Source organism: Centrocercus urophasianus, unplaced genomic scaffold (genome assembly GCF_019232065.1).
Source record: "Centrocercus urophasianus isolate 14NV4802_14NV808 unplaced genomic scaffold, USGS_Curo_1.0 seq_5, whole genome shotgun sequence".
In the NCBI taxonomy this organism is placed as follows: Eukaryota; Metazoa; Chordata; class Aves; order Galliformes; family Phasianidae; genus Centrocercus; species Centrocercus urophasianus.
Window position 1 is genome coordinate 4,505,966 of NW_024885088.1, and position 18,940 is coordinate 4,524,905.

General features: G+C 40.2%; 1 protein-coding gene across 1 annotated transcript; it reads left to right on the forward strand.

Annotated features, from left to right (window-relative positions):
• The first annotated feature begins 81 nt into the window (after nucleotides 1-81).
• SAMM50 (SAMM50 sorting and assembly machinery component) lies at nucleotides 82-17,404 on the forward strand. Its single transcript, XM_042835057.1, has 15 exons — nucleotides 82-154; nucleotides 2,035-2,145; nucleotides 3,019-3,120; nucleotides 4,100-4,187; nucleotides 5,957-6,063; nucleotides 7,818-7,948; nucleotides 8,163-8,250; nucleotides 8,798-8,926; nucleotides 9,820-9,891; nucleotides 10,888-10,974; nucleotides 12,869-12,939; nucleotides 13,532-13,599; nucleotides 14,720-14,866; nucleotides 16,228-16,369; nucleotides 17,194-17,404. Exons 1-15 carry the CDS (start codon nucleotides 134-136, stop codon nucleotides 17,237-17,239), a joined length of 1,410 nt encoding a protein of 469 aa, XP_042690991.1. The 5' UTR covers nucleotides 82-133; the 3' UTR covers nucleotides 17,240-17,404.
• The last annotated feature ends 1,536 nt before the right edge of the window (nucleotides 17,405-18,940 follow it).

The window sequence follows — 18,940 nt, forward strand, 5'->3', positions numbered from 1 at the left end:
CCCCGCCCCTTCCGCCTCCGTCGTCCAATGGGCGCTGGGGCGGGGTCTCCTGTCATGGCCGCCTCCGTGCTGCGGCCTTGAGCGCAGCGGTCCCGCGCCTGCCGCCGCCGAGCGCCCGTCAGCTCGCGCCGCCATGGGCACCGTGCACGCCCGGGTAGGGGAGCGCCGCGATGGAGGGGATGGGAGGGGATGGGAGGAAGGGCCTGCGGGAGAACAGCCTTGGGGCCGCGCTATCCTGGCGACCTTCGAGCGGGTCGGGGCCGCGGCTCCTGTCTGGCGGCGGGGATCGCCTGTAGGCGCTGCCTTGCTTGTTGGCCGTGGTGCTTGCCGTGCGGGAGCGGCACGGGATGAGCGGGCGGCTCTGTTCCTGCTTTGGGCCGCGAAGGAGTCGGGCCCTGGGGTATCGGAGGACAAGGTGGGAGTGGCTGGCAGTGCTGCTGGCTGTAGCGTAAGGAAGTCAGAGCAGATCTGCACCCTGCTTGGTTAAATGTAAAGTGTTTTTTGCTTAAGCTGCTTTCCCCTTAAAGCAGACACGGGGAGTCAACCTTGAGGCCAAAACAGCGTGGAATTATAGTGACCCAAGTTGGAAGGGACCCTCAGGGATCATAGAGTTCAACTCCTGTCTCCAGACAGGGTCATCCTAATCCAAACCCTATATCTCAGAGCATTGTCCGAATGCTTCTTGAACTCTGGCAGCCACTGCCCTGCTGAGCCTGTACCATGCTCCAACTTGGGACCAGGTTCAGTTCATTCCAGGGTCTGACAGCCCTGTGGGAAACAACATTGCTAACTAAGTGTGGTCATTGAGCAGCCAGCCTATCTGGGGCGCAGATCTGGGGCGGTTTCTCCAGACCCCAGGCCCATCTCTCTTCTCCACACCTGTTGAGTACAAGAAGGCTTTTATATGGCACTTAGTCAACTGAGGGGCACATTGCTGCAGGGGACTGTCATGGTTCCGGAGCATCTAATTGCCATGACTAACTTCTCATATTCTTAGTTTTGTATTCATAGAATCAAAGAATGGTTTGGGTTGGAAGGAACCTTCAAGCTCACCCAGTTCCAACCCCATGCTACGAGCAGGGCTGCCAACCAGCTCAGGCTGCCCAGGGCCACATCCAACCTGGCCTTGATTTCCTTCAGGGATGGGGCACCCACAGCTTCTGTGCCAGGGCCTCACCATTTGATTTTCTTCAGCTGCAGTATGTATTGCTATAGAGCATTGTGTGGTTGCAGAGCACTTCATGTATGCCTGAAAACTTGCGAGCTAGCGAGGACGCATTGCTTGTGTAACTTAATTCTGATGTGTAACAGCAGTTTATTACCCCAGTGCTCCTTAAATAATTCAGCATGGACTGTATTAGTAACTTAAGACTAAAAGTGGATTTACTGAGTTACCCAACCCCGACCTCTGCTTCTGCAGGTAACCCTGCCTTCACTCATGCTTGAATCTGTCATCTTGTGATAAGAGTCTTACTTTAGGACTTCCTCAGGTGTAGTAAATAAAACCATATTCTTTAGAAACAGTTCTAATTAAAACATTCACCTTGAAAGCTCTGATGGCTGGGACCTGAACGTCACATGGAGGGATACTTTTAAATGACATTAAAATATAAAAGCATAGAGATACGTGTAAAGCAAAATAGTGCACTGAAAACACCTTTTTTTCTTCATCGTTCATCGTTCACGCTCCTCCCTAAAACCCAAACTAAGTAGTGGCTCCCTGATAAAAAAAAAGAAAGAGTTCTTGTTTAACACAGGAAGCGTGCTTTAAAAATAAGATTTTTCTTGGAAGAGCTGAGGATGTTGTTTGTGAGAGGTTATTTGACATAGAAGCTATTTAGCTTTTACTAAAACTGACAACGGACACATAGGTAACAAATGTGCTGGTAACTCCCCCCATTTCATGGTTCTTTTCAGCTTTTTTCCCCTGTGACCAGATGAGCAAAGGCTCAGGAGCAGTCACCTTTCTCCTTTGCAGAAGATAAGTTGCAAATCGCATACTTCATTAAATGCCATTTCCTTGTATCCTTCCAGAGTTTGGAGCCCCTTCCATCAAGCGGGCCAGACTTCGGGGCCTTGGGAGAAGAAGCTGAATTGGTTGAAGTCGAGCCTGAAGCCAAGCAGGAAATTCTTGAAAACAAAGATGTGAGTACCCAGGCAACATCCTGGGTTTTTTCTTAACAGGTGCTGCTCTTCACCCTCCCTCATAAGAAGTAACCTCATCCACAGTGCTGTTTAGTAGTGAGCCATGCAACTGCCCTTAATCTGCAGGGCACAGTATTGGCCACGTTTGAGTAAACTGCCATCACATGAATTGTGTTACCAAGGTAAATGCTAACTTCAGCAAAAGATGCTGATTTATTTTTTTTTAATTATTTCATGTGGAAGGAGATCCCTGCTTTGGCCCATACTGTGTTTAACCTTGCTAGACGGAAGAGGTATCTTTGTTTCTATATAATTTATTTCTCCTTTGTTCTATAGCCTACTCTATACAGTTTTAATAGAGTTTGAATATTAATAATTTGTGGCATTGTGTTGCTTGGTTGTTTTTGTTGTTTTAACTCTTTCCATACAGGGAAAGAATTAAGTATCTGCTACTCTTTCCGTAGCAGATAAAACACATGGCTAGCTACAGCTACCTACATATTCTGTCTTAAATGTCTGAGTATTTTGATGTGGTTTCTGCAGTGACTGATTTGTTCATATAACACCAAAAATCCCAGCAACAATTGTCCACTATCTCTTCAGCTTGAAACACTATTAGATTTGGTATTAGAGCCTTCTTCTCTTCCCTTGATAGAGGAACAATTTTCCAGAATTGTAGGCAGCACTGATTTCTTATAATGTAGGTTAGCAGGAATTGACATAGGAATCTTTGGGTTTTTTGCTTGGACAATAGTATGGGTGATTTTATGTCAATTTTTTTTTGTGCATGTGTTTATTTTATGTGTAGATGGTTTTGATACTCGTTGTTAGATGCAAATTCAGTGTTTGTGTTTAAACATGGGTTGCCTTTAGGTGGTCGTTCAGCACGTGCATTTTGATGGACTTGGAAGGACCAAAGATGACATTATCATGTATGAAATCGCAGATGTTTTCAAGGCTAAAAATCTCATTGATGTAAGTACTGTGATGAATAACAGACTTACTGTTTGAAAATTCAGGTCATGATTTTCTCTCTCTCTTTTCCTGCATTGGGCTGCTCTTCTCAGACGTGAGGCAACTTTGCCAGTTTTTGTAATGATTTTAAACTTGTCAAATGGAAGCCAAACTGAAACAGACAGTACTGGCAGATACTGTGTTTCCTGATGCATTCAACTCAAAGGTGTTGAGAGATGGCAGACAGCACTCCGAGATATTTTCAGGTTCACCATTCCTGTTTGAGAATTGCTAATTCCACAGGTGACACTTTCAGTTAATTTGCTTAAGAAAAGTAGTCAGAACAGACGACCAGCACCCGTAGTGTGGCTGCTAGGAATTGTCTTCTTCTGGCTGTACAGGGCAGTTGCCATGTAGTCCATATTCTTCTTTTGTATGCAATTTCTTTGCATATGTGCCCTCGTAGTGTAACTTCTTGGTTACACTGCTGAATTTGTCATGAAATTCACTGAGTTTTATCTCCAGATAGGGTAGAAAAAGAGTGTGTGTGTGAAATTAACATGCAAAGTGTGCATGCTACCTTTTTATTTAGGGCATGCCTGCTTTCTGAACTTCAAGAAGTGCAAAAAGGAATCAAGTCTTTACCTATAAACTAGTCTAGATTTAAGTGGATTAATGTGTGTGTGTGTGTTTGTTTTTCATCAAAAGCATGGGCCTAGTGAATAGGCGTGTAAGTTCTAAGTACTGAAACCAATTTGAATAATAGGTTTAAGCATCTGAACAGTTAGGTTGCAGGCTGGGTAGGAAATCTGGCCAGATGCTCTTGGTTTAATTTCTTTATGGATTTGAGTGTTAAAGCAGTTGCGATCTGTTTTGAAAGCACATATATGTCTTTGTATACATAATCTGTGAATATTGTGTGATTTGGCAGCACCTTAACTATTTCATCCTGGTTATTTTCAGTAAGCTGAAGTACTGAGCTACCTATCTCATCCTATAGGTAATGAGAAAATCGCATGAAGCTCGTGAAAAGTTGCTTCGTCTAGGAATCTTTAGACAGGTAGAGGTTCTGATTGATACCTGTCAAGGTATGTATTGCTTCAGTAATACTCCTGTTCTACATAAACTCCTATAGTGTACATTTCCTTGTGTCACAGGTCAGATTGTTTTTGTTTATATAATTTCCAAAGCTCTCTCATATACCTTTATATATTTCATATATATTTTATATTTTATTTGAAAACGTAAGTGTTCTATATATGAGAATGTGTGTCTATATCCACTGTCTGTATGAAAGCGGTGTATTTACATCCAAGCACACATACAGATTAGGCAGCAGATGGGAGCAGCCCTGAGGAGGATTTGGGGGTGTCTGTTGATGAAAGATTCATCATGAGCTGGCACTGTGCGCTTGCAGCCCAGAAGGCCAACTGTATCCTGGGTTGCATGAGAAAGGTGACCAGCAGGTTGAGGGACATGAAGAAATTTATTACTGTGAGGGTGGTGAGACACTGCAACAGGTTGCCCAGTGAGGTTGTGAATGTCCACTCCCTGGAAGCATTGAAAGCCAGGCTGGATGGGGCTCTGAGCAACCTGGTCTAGAGGGAGGTGTTCCTGCCTGTAGCAGGCTGTTGTAGTTAGATGATCTTAAAGCTCCCTTCCAACCGAAACCGTTCTATGATTCTGTGATTCAGTGTGACTGCATATATGTGTAACTATTAGTTAATATATGCAAAAATGAATTAACCACCACAGCTGAAATAATTACGGTACCTGTGCCTTAATCCACATTTTCAGAGGAAGAATAAACACTTGAGGAAAAGCTTGAAAATACCTTCTGTACTTTCATTTTACGGGTGGCTTATTAATCAACTTGTGCTTAGAGGAATTACTAGTAATTGTATCAGTGCTTCTAATTAAAAATGACCTTATAAGACATATGGGGCAGCTGAGTGTGTGCAGGTTCCTCATTAAGGCATTAATTGCATTTTCTGTCTTGTGATTGCTTTGCAAACTTGTCAGTATTCTTTCCAGCAAGAGAAAGTCACGCTATTGAGAAGCAAGAGCACTGCAGTCCCACAGACTGTTAGCAATGGGCTGCTGTCCCAGCTGCTTCAAGCAGAATTAGGTACCCTTGACATCTGTGTTTTGGAACAGCTGCCGCATCCAGAGCCTGAAGGGAACTGGACAATTTCTGTTGTTTGGCATTTAGCTGTAAAGTGCTGGGAGCTCTGCTCTAATGACAGCATTCCTTTTGCTATGTCTGGACCACTGTACAAAATTCTGTATGCACGCACAAATAACACAGAATCATAGAATATCCTGAGTTGGAAAGTACCCACATGAGTCACCGAGTCCAACTCCTGTCTTATCACTCAAAAAACAAACCCTATGTCTGAAAATGACCAAACACTTTAACTGCTCTCACCCTGGGGCCATGCCCACTGCCCTGGGCGGCCTGTTCCAAGGCCCGACCACTTACCCTGTGGTGCAGCCCCTGTCCCTGACCCCAGCTGCCCTCCCCTGACAGCTCCATGCTGTTCCCTCGGCTCTGTCGCTGTCACACAGCAGAGCTCAGCGCTGCCCCTCCGCTCCCTGTGAGGAGCTGCAGCAGCCATCAGGCCTGCCCTCAGCTCCTCTGCTCTGGGCCCAACACAGCAAGGGGCCTGAGTCGCTCCTCATACATCTTGCCCTCCAGACCCTTCCTCATGTTTTTACCAAACTGTTTTTCTTTGCATTAATAGTTTCTTTATAATCATTCAGTTCAATTAGCTTTCAAAAAACTGAAGTTGTCTTCTGCCTGTGTTTATTTGTTTTCTAAATAGCTCTCTAGAGATACAGTTTTTTCTTTATTTAGGAGATGATGCCCTTCCAAATGGTTTAGATGTAACCTTTGAGGTGACAGAATTGAGAAGGCTAACTGGAAGCTATAACACTATGGTTGGCAACAATGAAGGCAGTATGGTATGGATCATTTCAAATAATTATTAATTCCTTTGATAGCCCTCTAACTTCCATGTTTCAAGCATAGCAAGGAATTTAGTGGTTAAATAAGTGAGGACTTGATCCAGGCCGAATTATTTTCTTGATCCTGCTTTACTAAAGCTTTGTTGGACTTTTGTCTTTAAAGAGCCTTTGTATTAGTCAGGCTTTCGTTCAGCGAAAGCTTGTTTTGTGCGGGCAGGGTTGTACAAATGCAACTCAGTTATGCTATCTCAGTATGTTGGATTTTTTTTAATTCTTAAAATTATTTCAATTATTTTTTATAGTATTTAAGATACTGGTCTCTTTAGTAGATAAAGTAGTTTGGCATTTACCTTGAATGAGATCTATTTAAATGTTGGGTTCTTTTTTCTTCTCAGTCAGAATGCTTTATATTTGACTTAGAAGTTGTTTTTGTTTTCCACTGATTTGAGCCCAGTACCAGTTATTTTGGGCTGCAGAGTACTGGGTTTTTCACAGCCACATAAACTGTGGAACTTATTTCTACTTGATTCACTTCAGAATGCATCTGATTAAAATCTTGTGCGAAGAATATTTACCAACTGAAAGAAGTAAATGCTGTGCTGTTCTGTTACCTTGATGTTAACAGTAGTGCTAGTTTAAGTACATCCTGCTTTCTTATGCTTAGTCCTGCTCCCATTCTACCTTTGCATGTGCACAGCATGGCTCTTCCTGGGTCTGGTCCATAAGCCAGATCAAGGGACTCATCCTTTTCTTCTTAGAAGTATTTTTAACCTGGATAAGTTACTGCACGAGTCAGGTAATGGTGTTATGTAAGTGCAGGGAGAATTGGAACCAAGCGAGTTGAGAAATGCTTGTCCATGTATGCTGCTGGGAGCAGTGTCCAGGATGTTGCAGTTCAAAAGAAACCAGTAGGGAATGCTACTGGAACCAGCTTCTGTCTGATCTCAAGCAGCTTCTGGACTCTTCTCACTGAGATTAATCCTGCAGCCCCCAGCCATGAAAACTTTGCCACATAAATCCAATACATGGTTGTAGAGCATTTGAAAACTGTCTTAGAGCTGCCTTGGTTTCTCTTTTTGTTCTCAGCTTCCCTTTCTACTTGATGTTATTTTGTTACTGAGAAGTAAAATGTTTGGGTGATAAGAGCATGGCACAAGCATACACTGGTCTTGACAGCAGCTATGTTTCTTCAAGAGTTGAACTGATTTGACATTTATCCTAATCCCTAAATTCATCTCAAACCTGGAAAGTTGTAATGGTGTGTTGTATTGCCATTAATATCTTGTTCTTCAGAACAGAAATATCAGTGTGGCACTGTACTGATAATCTTCCATTGGCTTACTGCTATGGTTCTGACGGTCCCTACATGGCAGGTAGCTCTCGTAGCTCCCTCCCAGTGATCTGCTGAAAAGTCTGCAGTTGCCAAAGATTTATCAGGCCTTTTAGATTGGCTGGGAGATCTTGCTGGAAATAATAGCAGTACTAATTATACAGTGAGAACACACAATGTCAGCAGGCACTGCACAGCATTAAAAGTTGGGTATTGATTCTAACCATAATGTGTGGTATCATGATGGCTGTTGCTGCCACTGCAAAGGAAAACCTGTCTTATAAGAAAAAAATTGTTCAATTTCTAGTATATTTAATGCCTATATTTCTCATTCTCAGGTTAGAGGTACCTATCTTCAGCATGTGATTAAGATGCAACTTAGCAAACTATGAAATGGTGTTTTTTTTCCTTATTTATATAGGTACTTGGGCTCAAGTTCCCCAATCTCTTTGGACGTGCAGAAAAGGTAACCTTCCAGTTCTCCTATGGAACAAAAGAAACTTCATATGGCCTGTCATTCTTCAAGCCACAGCCTGGAAACTTCGAAAGAAAGTAGGAAATACATTTCTGAGTATCTCTTTTTTTATGAAGAAATATGGAACAGTTAGTAAGATGTTTCACTGAGTACTAATCCAGTCTGTTCCTTTACTGAGGATCTATTAGTCTTAAAGTATCAGAGCTGGTTTCTTAATTTTTTGTGATAATGTAAAACTCCACCTACTTAAATAGTTTCCCTTTCAAACTTACCAGTAACGTTTTGGTTCAGTTTTTCAGTTAACCTGTATAAAGTAACTGGACAGTTCCCTTGGAGTTCTCTTCGTGAAACTGATAGAGGAATATCAACAGAATTTAATGTAAGTGTAGCACAAGTGTTTGTGGAGCACATGCTTCATTTACATATAATTCAGGTCACAGCTGGCTTTCACAAATATCTGCTTTACTTTCTTAATGACTGAAACACTTTTACTTGTGCAAATTTGTCATTGTTTGAAAGAGACCTTGGAATGTAATCTTTATTTTCGCCATATGAAAATGCCACTGCATTCTTCTGCAAGTTTTTAATGCTTAAAGCGCTGTTTTAGAAAGACAAATGGTTGTTTTGCTCACCATATTAACCCAGTTCAGGATCTTTTTCATCTGGGCTATATGGAGTTGTCTGCACCTATTTGGAGAAACTCTCTTGGCTGGAGCAGAATTACTCCAGAATGAAAAAGTATTTCTTTCTGATCAAAGAATTGCAGAAAGAAAAAGCAGAGGCTCATGTATGAATAAGCTTGAGAGAGAAAGAGAGTTTTTTTCAGGGAAGTGTTTGTTTCAGTTTTGTAGCAAAACGGTCTTACTGTCTCAATTCTTTTCTTTTTCCTTCTTTTCTTTTTCTTTTTTTTTTTTTTTCTTTTGTAGTTTCCAATCTGGAAGACCAATCACACACTGAAGTGGGAGGGTGTGTGGAGAGAGCTTGGCTGTCTTGCTAGAACAGCATCCTTTTCTGTTCGAGAAGAAAGTGGACACTCTCTTAAATCTTCTGTATCTGTAAGGCTTTTTTCTTGTCTTATATGGAGCGTATGTTAGTTTGAGTAATCGCAGTCTTACGAATGATTCCAAAGGAGCTTTTTGTCTGGCTTTCTAAGTAGGTATTGTGTTTTTCTTCAGATATGTCTTCTGCTGTGCTTGGTCATTCACACAGTCATCCAGGAGATCCAAAGAGAAAATATTTTTTCAAAGTTGGCTGTTGCATTTTGACTGTTATGTATGCTTGCGTGTTCTTTCCTCAGAACTGTATAAAAGACCCTCCTTGTCATCTAGCATCTATTGCTGCAGCATTGGTTACTTATGTGTCAGCACTGATAACCTCTGCAAATAAAGTTGAATTGTTGCAGAGTAATGAATAGAGCACATCCAACAAGTTGTTGCTGGGGATCTTGCAAGGCCAGATTTCATTGTCTTTCTGAGCACTGCCGTCTTACCTCCCCCATGCTGCACCCCCTTCTTTATGCTGAAGAAAATAGGTTCAACAACCTTTTTCATCTTACAGTTGGTGTGCCGTTTCTAAATACTGTTTCCTATAGCATTTTTTTTTGCTGATTTTTAATTTGTAGGTCAAATTGTGGGTTATAAACTATTCGCAGGCTAATGTCACAAAATTGGGGATACACAGTGGGGCATTGTTGCTGCTATGTGTGTATCACAGCCGAAAGTTATTGCTAATCAAATAAACAAATAAATGTATTTATTTGATGTGGCTCCTCTGAAGTTAAAACTAAGTTAGACTGCTGAAACATTTTTCTCAAATCCGTGGAGCTGTGCAAGCCTGGAGCTGTGGTTGTCTCCCTCTGTGTGCACAGGTTATGTTGGAAAATAATGGTGTCACTTTGTGATATTGAGTGGATATGAGAAGTGAAAAATAATTGTTTGATTCTTTCCAGCATGCCATGGTCATTGATTCCCGGAACTCTTCAATCTTGCCCAAACGAGGTGCTTTGCTGAAAATTAATCAGGTAGGATTAAATCACTTCTGTTGTTACTGGATATTATCCGTATATGTAATCTCGTAAACTGACAAGGATAGAGTGATGATGAATAGAGTGTGCCATTTAAAGAACATGATTTTTTTTTCTTAACTGAGGCACATTTTCATTTCTGTGTCATGCTCAAACTGTGCAGTCAGTTTCTTGCCATTAGCACTGATGTATTTATTAGCAGAGGTGCTTCATCACAAGACAGTATCTCTTCTCCACTCAATAGGCAGTAGTGGCCCCTTGTTTTTACTTGATTCCAGAAGTTTCCTGCCACTATACTGCAAAGCTGCCAGACTCTGGTCATATTGCTACTTGAAAAGTGAGAAAGATGGGATAGAAATAACGCTGAGTGGTGTACACGTGGTTTTTACTCTTGTTGCACTTAGAGCTTTTAGAAAACCTGTCTCTTGTGCTATAGGGTTTAGTACTTCAGAAGCATTAACTTCTGCAGGGCTGCAGAAGCAGATTGCTTTGAAATGCCATTGAAACTAGAAGTGCTGCTGCAGCAGAGAATTCCTCTGAGTGAGAATGGCAGTTATAATTCAGGGTTTAGTCAACATACCATTTCTTAGATGCTGTGTGTAACACCGATTCAGTCATTTGTTATATTCAACTACAGTTTGTGTAATACTACTGTTTGTATTTGGTTCTTCAGCCCCAGTTTAGCACCTGAGAAGATTTCATAGGTACTAAATGAACATCAGAGATTTGATTTTGGTTGCTTGATTTTCAAGTTTTTTTATTTTGTGTTCTCGCTTACAAGAGGGCTTAGAAAGCAACAGATTTATTATTTAGGAGACAGAAAAGTTATGAGAGTCAGGTCTGCTTTTTCATTGGTCCAGAATTCATTTGTCTCAATATCTGATGTGCTTCGTACACAGAAAACACTACTTATGTGGATGCACACATGATGACTTTTGCATGGGAAGAAACATGTAATACCCAGCACAACTCTAAATTTTGTTGTCTCTGCAGGAGCTGGCTGGATATACAGGTGGAGATGTGAGCTTTCTAAAAGAAGATTTTGAGTTGCAATTGAATAAGCAGCTTCTCTGGGACTCGGTAATTTTTTTAAAAGATATTTTAGTAGTTGAAATAATGGATGAGGTGACTGAACCTATGTCTTATGATGAGTGTGGACTGAAAAAAAGATGATCGAAGTGAAAGATGGATGGTAGAGATCTGAGTGTGGGGTTTTTTTTGGAAGTGAAATACTCTTATTTCTAAACTGATGTTTCTGCCATGTATATTCACTTGAGAATTGGACAGTTTGGAAAGAAGGAATTGTCCTACGGTTCCCCGTAGGAGCTATTTTCCTTTCAGAAGGAATGTTGGGCACGTCTTTTTTTTGTAATTTTTGTAAGATTGGCTTTTGAAAATGTTTTTCACCTGACTATGAATAGTCTGGCTTCTCTTTAGTCAGGTTTAGTTAGCTTTCACCATTTGAAATTATGAACGTGTGGCTACTGATTCTGGAATCGTAGCATGTATTGTGTAGTATGTAGTATGATGATTATCTCTGATATGTAAAACTGCTGGGAAAGAAAGGAAAAGTGGTTTCACTACAACACTCAGAGCAACTTCCATTATGAAGATGTAAAAACTGAGGCGGCAATAATTTCCACCCCAACATACTAAATTTAAATAAATAATGTTTAGAAAGTTGGGACAGTCTCTGTCACTGAATAGTTTTCTAAAAAGGATTGGTATAATGAGGAGATTGGAAATATGTTATGCCAATGCTATAACTGGAAAAACTCAGAGCTACTTTCGTAGTGCAGATATTAATAAAGTGGTGGTTCTGTAAGGCTCTGTCTGCTGTTTCATGCTTTTATTCCGAGGAAACTCAGCTCAGTGAAGTTTTGAGGCCAACATAGAAAGGCATTTTAAAGCACTTTGGTTATAGCCCTTTCTCATTACATTGTGTGGTGGAAGAACAGGCGTAGCATGATGAGCTTTTAGTCATCTTACATGTATTTGCTGTCTTTCCATTGAACAAAACAGCATGTTTCCCTATGAAGTAATTTAATAACTTCTTGGCTGTGCAAAAAGGACTTCCTTCTTTCTCAGTCATGACTAACTAGTATGGCTACATCATGAATAAAAGTGAAGCAAATCTCATCCTAAGATATAGATAATTTTATGAGATCTATTGCTTTTGAGTACGGACTGGCGTGCACCTGGCCTTTGCATATGCTGTGTACTACTTCATGAGATGTGTATGCACTTGATGATGGGCTCATCTCTAATTGTGACAGAGGGATGTGTTGGGCCTCTGGGGATGGAAGGTAACAGGAGCCTGCTGCACACCAGAGAAATTGCCCAGCACCTCTGGCCTAAGTGTTGACAGTAGAGCTCACCGCTTGGAACTTGTGCTTTGTACACAGACTGCAAGCAGATGATTAAATGTATTTAGTACAGTGATTTGACTTCCAGGAGTTACTGTATAGATAAGCAGTAATTATATATATGTATTTGATGCCAATATAGTGATTTGTGGAAAATGGTTTCATTTGTGAGGCTAATTTACAGTCAGGTGATAAAGTAAAATTATTTCTGTTTTCTGAATGTAACCTCCTACTGGTTTAAAATTGCATGGAGTAATTTATGTCAGCAGGGTTTGTCTTATTTCAAGGCATGAAAAATTGTAGGGAAGTCAGAGCTGGACAAGTGCTCTCTCTAGCTATAGTGGAAGCAGCGCTTGGTTTAAAATTTCCTACTTTAAACTTCAAGGTGCAGCACTGCATAGCATTGAAAGAGGGCAGCAATGATCAAGAGTTTCCTAAAACTACAGTTACTGAAGATCCATGCATGCACTGCGAACACCTGAAACTTTTGGTCAGACTAAAGGGAGCTGTGCCTTTATTAAGCAATGGCATTTTTTTTTTAGGGAAATAGAATACTACATATTAGTAAAAAGGAAAAAAGAGAAACAACACCTTTTTTTTCTCCAAAGGTTTTTTCAGCATCGCTTTGGGGTGGAATGCTCGTACCCATTGGAGACAAGCCATCCAGTATAGCTGATAGGTAAGGTTTCTTTTTAATGTCTCTTAATTTCTTTCAGTCAACCCAGGTAATGTATGAGAAACAAACTGTGCAGCAGAATAGAGAAGCAGAAGTAGCTCTGACTTGGGGGATAATAAAAATAAACTAATTAGCTGTATGTGCATGTTAATAATCAAGACATGCTTTCTGGTTTTTATTTCCATATTGGGGAGGAATAATTCAATAATAGTAGCTCTGCCTATCAATATTTGCTATTTCTAAGAGGTATTTACCATCTTCAACATTTCATACTGGGCATAAATAACACTGCAGGTATTTTTAGAAGTAAAGTCATGTAATAACTCAGCTTTTTAGGTAATTGTGCCCTCCAGTGCCTGTGTTTAAAGATCATCAACAGAAATCATTTAGACTTCAGACTTATTTATAGTAAGTAATTATTGTCAACCGTGTTGGCTTCACGTGTAATAGACCTTAACTAGAGTATTTCTATCCAAATTCTTATAGCAGACTTCACTAGACTTGTTATGAAGTCACGTGTAATTTTGAAAAACAAAGTTAAAAGTGTGAATAGTTTCAAGTGAAGCACTGAACTAGATTTGTTTGTACTTACTAGGTTTTACCTTGGTGGACCAACGAGTGTGCGAGGATTCAGTATGTACAGCATTGGACCCCAGAGTGACGGTCTGAAACTTTTAATTCCTGCTCTTCTGTCAATACTGAAAATATTAGTTTGTAATGAATCCTCAGATTCTGTCTGTAAGCTTTCTGTAGCTTTAAGATAGTTGCTCCCTTTAAGTTCTTTGATTCTGAGAGGAGTTATGTCTCTGATGTGTCATTAGATATTAGTTCACAGTGGAACAAAACCCAGTAGTTCTTAGTGAAGCCGTAAGTACTTCTACAAACCAAGCCTGCCTTCAGACTTCTGTAGGTTACTGTTACGTTTGTTCTTTTTGTATTAACCTCAGACCTTTAATGTATATAAAATACAGGCAGTTTTCCAATGCTTCTTAACGTGAATTTCACCAGTGCATGGCTTTACCTAAAATAAATCAAGGATATGCTAGAACTCTTTTTTCTGGTTGTTTTTTTTTTTTTTCCTGGCACCTGTTTCTTTTACTTTTGAGGCTCAGAACTTCTAAAACCATATTTTTATTTCCAGGTTTACCTGTGGTCCTTAGCAGGGATGAATAAGTTTCAAACTTCCAGTGTGTCTCTTTAATTAGTAAGCCTTTGAGCTTAAAAAAGTCCTGAAAGATAGTAATAGTGGCATTGAATCTCTTTTTGATTCAGCATATGTTCAGGTAGCTTAGGGGAAAGGCAATCTGATCATCAGAGGTGTTCTGAGAGACAGGAATTTCCTCAGTTCTATTCCTTACTCTTCTGACTTGCTGTTATTATAGACTATTTGCTTAGCTGTATCAATTTCCCATTTTTACAACTGAGGTAAATATGTGGAAGAGCTTCAGAAGGTAACCTCTGCTGAACTGCAAGTAGGTGCATGCCGCAGGTGAGGGCGTGAAGAAAAAGATTGGTTCACTTGGAAAGCGTAAAAAATGGTGTAAATCCTAATTTCTACTTGATAGATGTGAGGTTGGGGAGAGCTAGAAGCAATTGGCAAGAGCTGTGAAAGGGGTAGCAGTGCAGTGTAGAGCAACTTAAAGGATGTGTTCTTGTCTCTTTAAGACCTGGTTCTTTTAAGGTATTCCACAGTAAATGCTTTCATTTATCATTATTCATTTTTGAATTTGAATAATTCATTTCTGAGTGAATCATTATTCATTTCAACATTTTCTGTAACTAGGTGATTACTTGGGAGGAGAAGCCTACTGGGCTGGAGGTTTGCATCTCTACACTCCTCTACCTTTCCGACCAGGCCGAGGAGGGTTTGGAGACCTTTTCCGAACACACTTCTTCCTCAATGCTGGAAACCTCTGCAATCTTAACTATGGTAAACCTCAGAAGAATTGTACATAAAAAAATCTGCTTCTCTCTCTCTCTCTATAAATATGTGTATACTCTCTCTATATACAAAAGCGAAAAGGAGAGAACTGCTAAGGGCCTGTTGGCTCAAAAGCATTTTGTTTGCTACGTATATTTCAGTATATTTCAGTATATTTCAGTGGCTGTCAAAAAGCTGTTGCTAAGAACTCGTGTATTTGACATATTGCCAGTAGTTTTCTTAACTCTTCACATAAATTATAGCACAACTATAGGAGAGCTGGCATGGTAGCAGTAGTATCTTTGTCATGGTGGTGTTCACAAATCAGTGTAGTAATTGATTAATTGACGTTATAGTGATATTATAATGGCTTTTGGAATTGACTAAGTAAAAAGTGGTGGCATAGATGGTATAGATGTGGGTAGTATAGATGAGGGTGTGTGGTGGCTGATGAGAATTTTTTTTCTCCCATAGCCAACTTTTTTCAAGATGTATTGCAGTGCATTAGTAAATGCTTTTTCAGTATCTGTTTAATCAGTTTTGGGAGGTGATCTCAGAGATCCCTTCCAACCTCAAGCATTCTGTAATAAGTAAAAGAGGAGGGGAAAAAAAAAAAAAAAAAAAAAAGCACGTGATATAAAAAGCAGTTGTTGGCTACCAGCTGACTGATGTCCAGCCAGGTGCTGAGGAACAGCAACCCATGGCAAACTCCCAGGCAGTTTTATTGCTGAGCATGGTATTGCATGGTATGGGCTATGCCTTTCCTCAGCATGGTGCTGCTCTCTTGTGTGTGTTCCCTTCCAGCCTTTTGTCCATCACCAGCCTACTATCTAGTGGGGATAGAGTGGATTATAGAGAAAGCCTTTGTGATGTGCATGTACTGCTTAGCAATAGTTGAAATATCAGTGTGTTATTAACATTCTTTTAGGCACAAAACTAAAACACAGCACCTGTATGGATTGCTATGAGGAAAATTAACTCTATCCCAGTGAAAGTCAGTACAGGGTTATAGCGATATTTGATATGGAATATCTTGCTTGATGAAGAGGGATGGCATCCGAATGGGAGTGAAAATCAGATAAATCCTTTATAAAACCAGTAGAGATTTGCTACAAGATTTGGTTAAAGCTTTACTACTCATTTCATGCAAGTAGGTACCCTATGCTGGGAAATGAAATTCAGCCAGAGTCTTAGAAATGGGTAGTTTGAGTCCAGTGTCCTTGGCTTTTGTGAGAATTGTGTGTAATACGCTTTTAATCTACAGGAGGTGCTCCTAAGTAGTCTGGCTTCTAGCTGTTAAAATCCAGCTAGCCTTTGAACACCTCAGCAATCTCCTCTGGTTCTTTGTTGTCCTGGTCTTTTGCATTCAGGTGATGGTCCCAAAGCTCACCTGCAGAAGCTGGCAGAGTACATCCGATGGTCTTACGGTGCTGGAATAGTGCTCCGACTTGGAAACATTGCTAGATTAGAACTTAATTACTGTTTCCCCATGGGAGTACAGTCGGGTGACAGGTTTGTTTTTTACACTGACTCTTTTAGTAGTAACTAGTGTTAAAAGTAACTGCACTTCTGTCTGGTTTTGGAAGAGAAAATTGTTGTCTTTTGTTTATTCCATGCCAGTTTTTGAGATTTTTTTTTTAACATTTTATGCTCTTTTCTCTCAGCTGGCTATGTCCACATTTGTTTCACAGTACTTCTTAGTTTAAGACTGTTTATGTATCAGGTTTCATAGTTCATTGCACTTGAGATCAGCTGTTGAAATGTGTGAATAGCTGTGTAGCAGATTTCATTTCTTTAGTAGAAATGATCACTCAAACAGCTCAAGGGATTTTCCTAAGCCTTCCAAAAACAAATGATTGGATAAATCACAAGTTTAATGTCTTTGCTTGAAAAATGGATGCAAGTGTAATTACAGAAAAAAAAGAAAGGGAGAACAAATAATTTGTTAGCAACCAATTATTCTACACTAAGAAAATATTATAATACGTAATAAAAAAGCTTAAGGGAGCTCTTCATGCCTGTGTAGTAGCAAAAATACTGTGTGAGATACTGTTTCATATAGGACTCATTTATGTTTCTACTTGCCATTCATGTGAATTGTGAACAAATAGCAGCAATTTGAAAATTATGGATTTTATTTTGAAAATGTAAGCGCTCCATATGGGTGACACATTGACAAAGCATTTAGTTAAAAGAGCCTTTGTCAGCTAAAGTTTGAACTGTAACCCTCCAGACATGGAAAACCTGTGCCTCATGGAAATTGAGGCACAGGGAAAATTGATTTTATCAGTACCTTATTTTTCATTTATGCTGTTTATTATTTGTTTTTTTCTCAGGATATGTGATGGTGTTCAGTTTGGAGCAGGAATCAGATTCCTCTAACGTGGAAACAATTCACATTAATAATATGAAGATAAGCTCTCTAATGGACATCAAGAGTTCAGAATAGCTTGATACGGTCTAATTTTTTCTTGAAATACTGGTAGACATCTGAATGATTTGCCTCCAACTCCATGAGAAACTACATTAAAAAATTATGCTTTAAAAGTTCTTTGTACCTCTGATTCTTGTCAAAGATGGGAGAATATTTGTGGGATACTAGCTATTTTAGTTTACAGCTTTTACTTATTTTTTGCTTCTTGAAATACCAGAACTTCATTGGAAACTGGTTCTTGGATTCTTTCCATATGGTTGTAGTTGTCATTGGCCTGCGCAGCCTTCAGACTTCTAATTGCAAGTCTCACGAGTGTTGGGATGACCAAGCATGTGTATGGTCAGTTTTTTTACCATCATCAAAGTGCATAAAAATGATTTGATGCAAAATTAGTGGTTGTAGGTAAAATAAAATGTGCTGTTTCAAATGTGTTTCACTTCTGTAAAATGACCTATACTTAAGTGCCTCATACAGTCTGAATTGCATACTGTAAATGTTCAACTCCAGCTATCTATCATAGTAAGTACTAAAATCCAAGAATATGACATGCTAGAGGGAAGGGATGCAATCCAGAGGCACCTGGACAGGCTTGAGAGGAAGTTCATGAAGTTCAACAAGGCCAAGTACAAGGTCCTGTACGTGGGTCGGGGTAATCCCAAGCACAGGTACAGGTTGGGCAGAGAATGGCCTGAGAATGTTGGTTGATGAAAGATTCAACATGAGCAGGCAATGTGTGCTTGCAGTCCAGAAAGCCAAATGTATCCTGGGTTGCATCAAGAGAAGTGTGATCAGCAGGTCGAGGGAGGTGTCTCTGCCCCTCTACTGTGCTCTCATGAGACCCCACCTGGAGTACTGCATCCAGTTCTTGGTCCCCTACACAAGAAAGACATTGAGCTATTGGAGCAGGTCTAGAGGAGGGCCGTGAAGGTGATAAGAAGGCTGGTGTACCTCCCCTACGAGAACAGGCTAAGCAAGCTGGGGCTTTTCAGCCTGGAGAAGAGAAGGCTGCAAGGAGACCTGATAGCGGCCTTCTGGTACCTGAAGAGGGCTTGAAGGAGAGCCAGGGAGGGACTTTTTATAAGGACATGCAGTGACAGGACAAGGGGAAATGGCTTTAAACTGGAAGAGGGTAGATTTGGACTACATATGAGAAAGAAATTCTTTACTGTGAGGGTTGTGAGACACTGGAACAGGTTGCCCAGAGAGGTTGTGAATGTCCCCTCCCTGTAAACATCGAAGGCCAGACTGGATGGAAGTTTCAGCAACCTGGTCTAGAGGGAAGTGTCCCTGCCTATAGCAGGGGGTTGGAAGTAGGTGATCTTAAAGGTCCCTTCCAACCCAAACCATTCTATGATTCTAATTTAGCAGTGACATTGCACTCTTTTAAAGAGACTACAATTGTATGCATTACTATTACCGCTGGTATGTACTGCTTTTGCAATAATACAGTGACTAAACCTGGTCCTGTTGCTAGCTCACTTTCTAAAATACAAAGCTTAGGATATGTCTGTGCAGAGCTCCAGTTAACATCCTTCCCCTTTTTATAAAGTTTTATTAATTTACATAAACATCATAGATGTTCAAAACAAAAATTTGCATGAATGACAGAAGTCTATTTCAAATCACATTTAAACATATAAAGAACATCT

Bases quoted from the DNA above. Each gene is read 5' to 3' on its own strand.
- SAMM50 (XM_042835057.1), top strand. From the start codon at position 134: ATGGGCACCGTGCACGCCCGG. The intron at 2,146-3,018 runs GTGAGTACCCAG...GGTTGCCTTTAG, and splicing joins AAATTCTTGAAAACAAAGAT to GTGGTCGTTCAGCACGTGCA. The intron at 7,949-8,162 runs GTAGGAAATACA...GTTTTGGTTCAG, and splicing joins CCTGGAAACTTCGAAAGAAA to TTTTTCAGTTAACCTGTATA.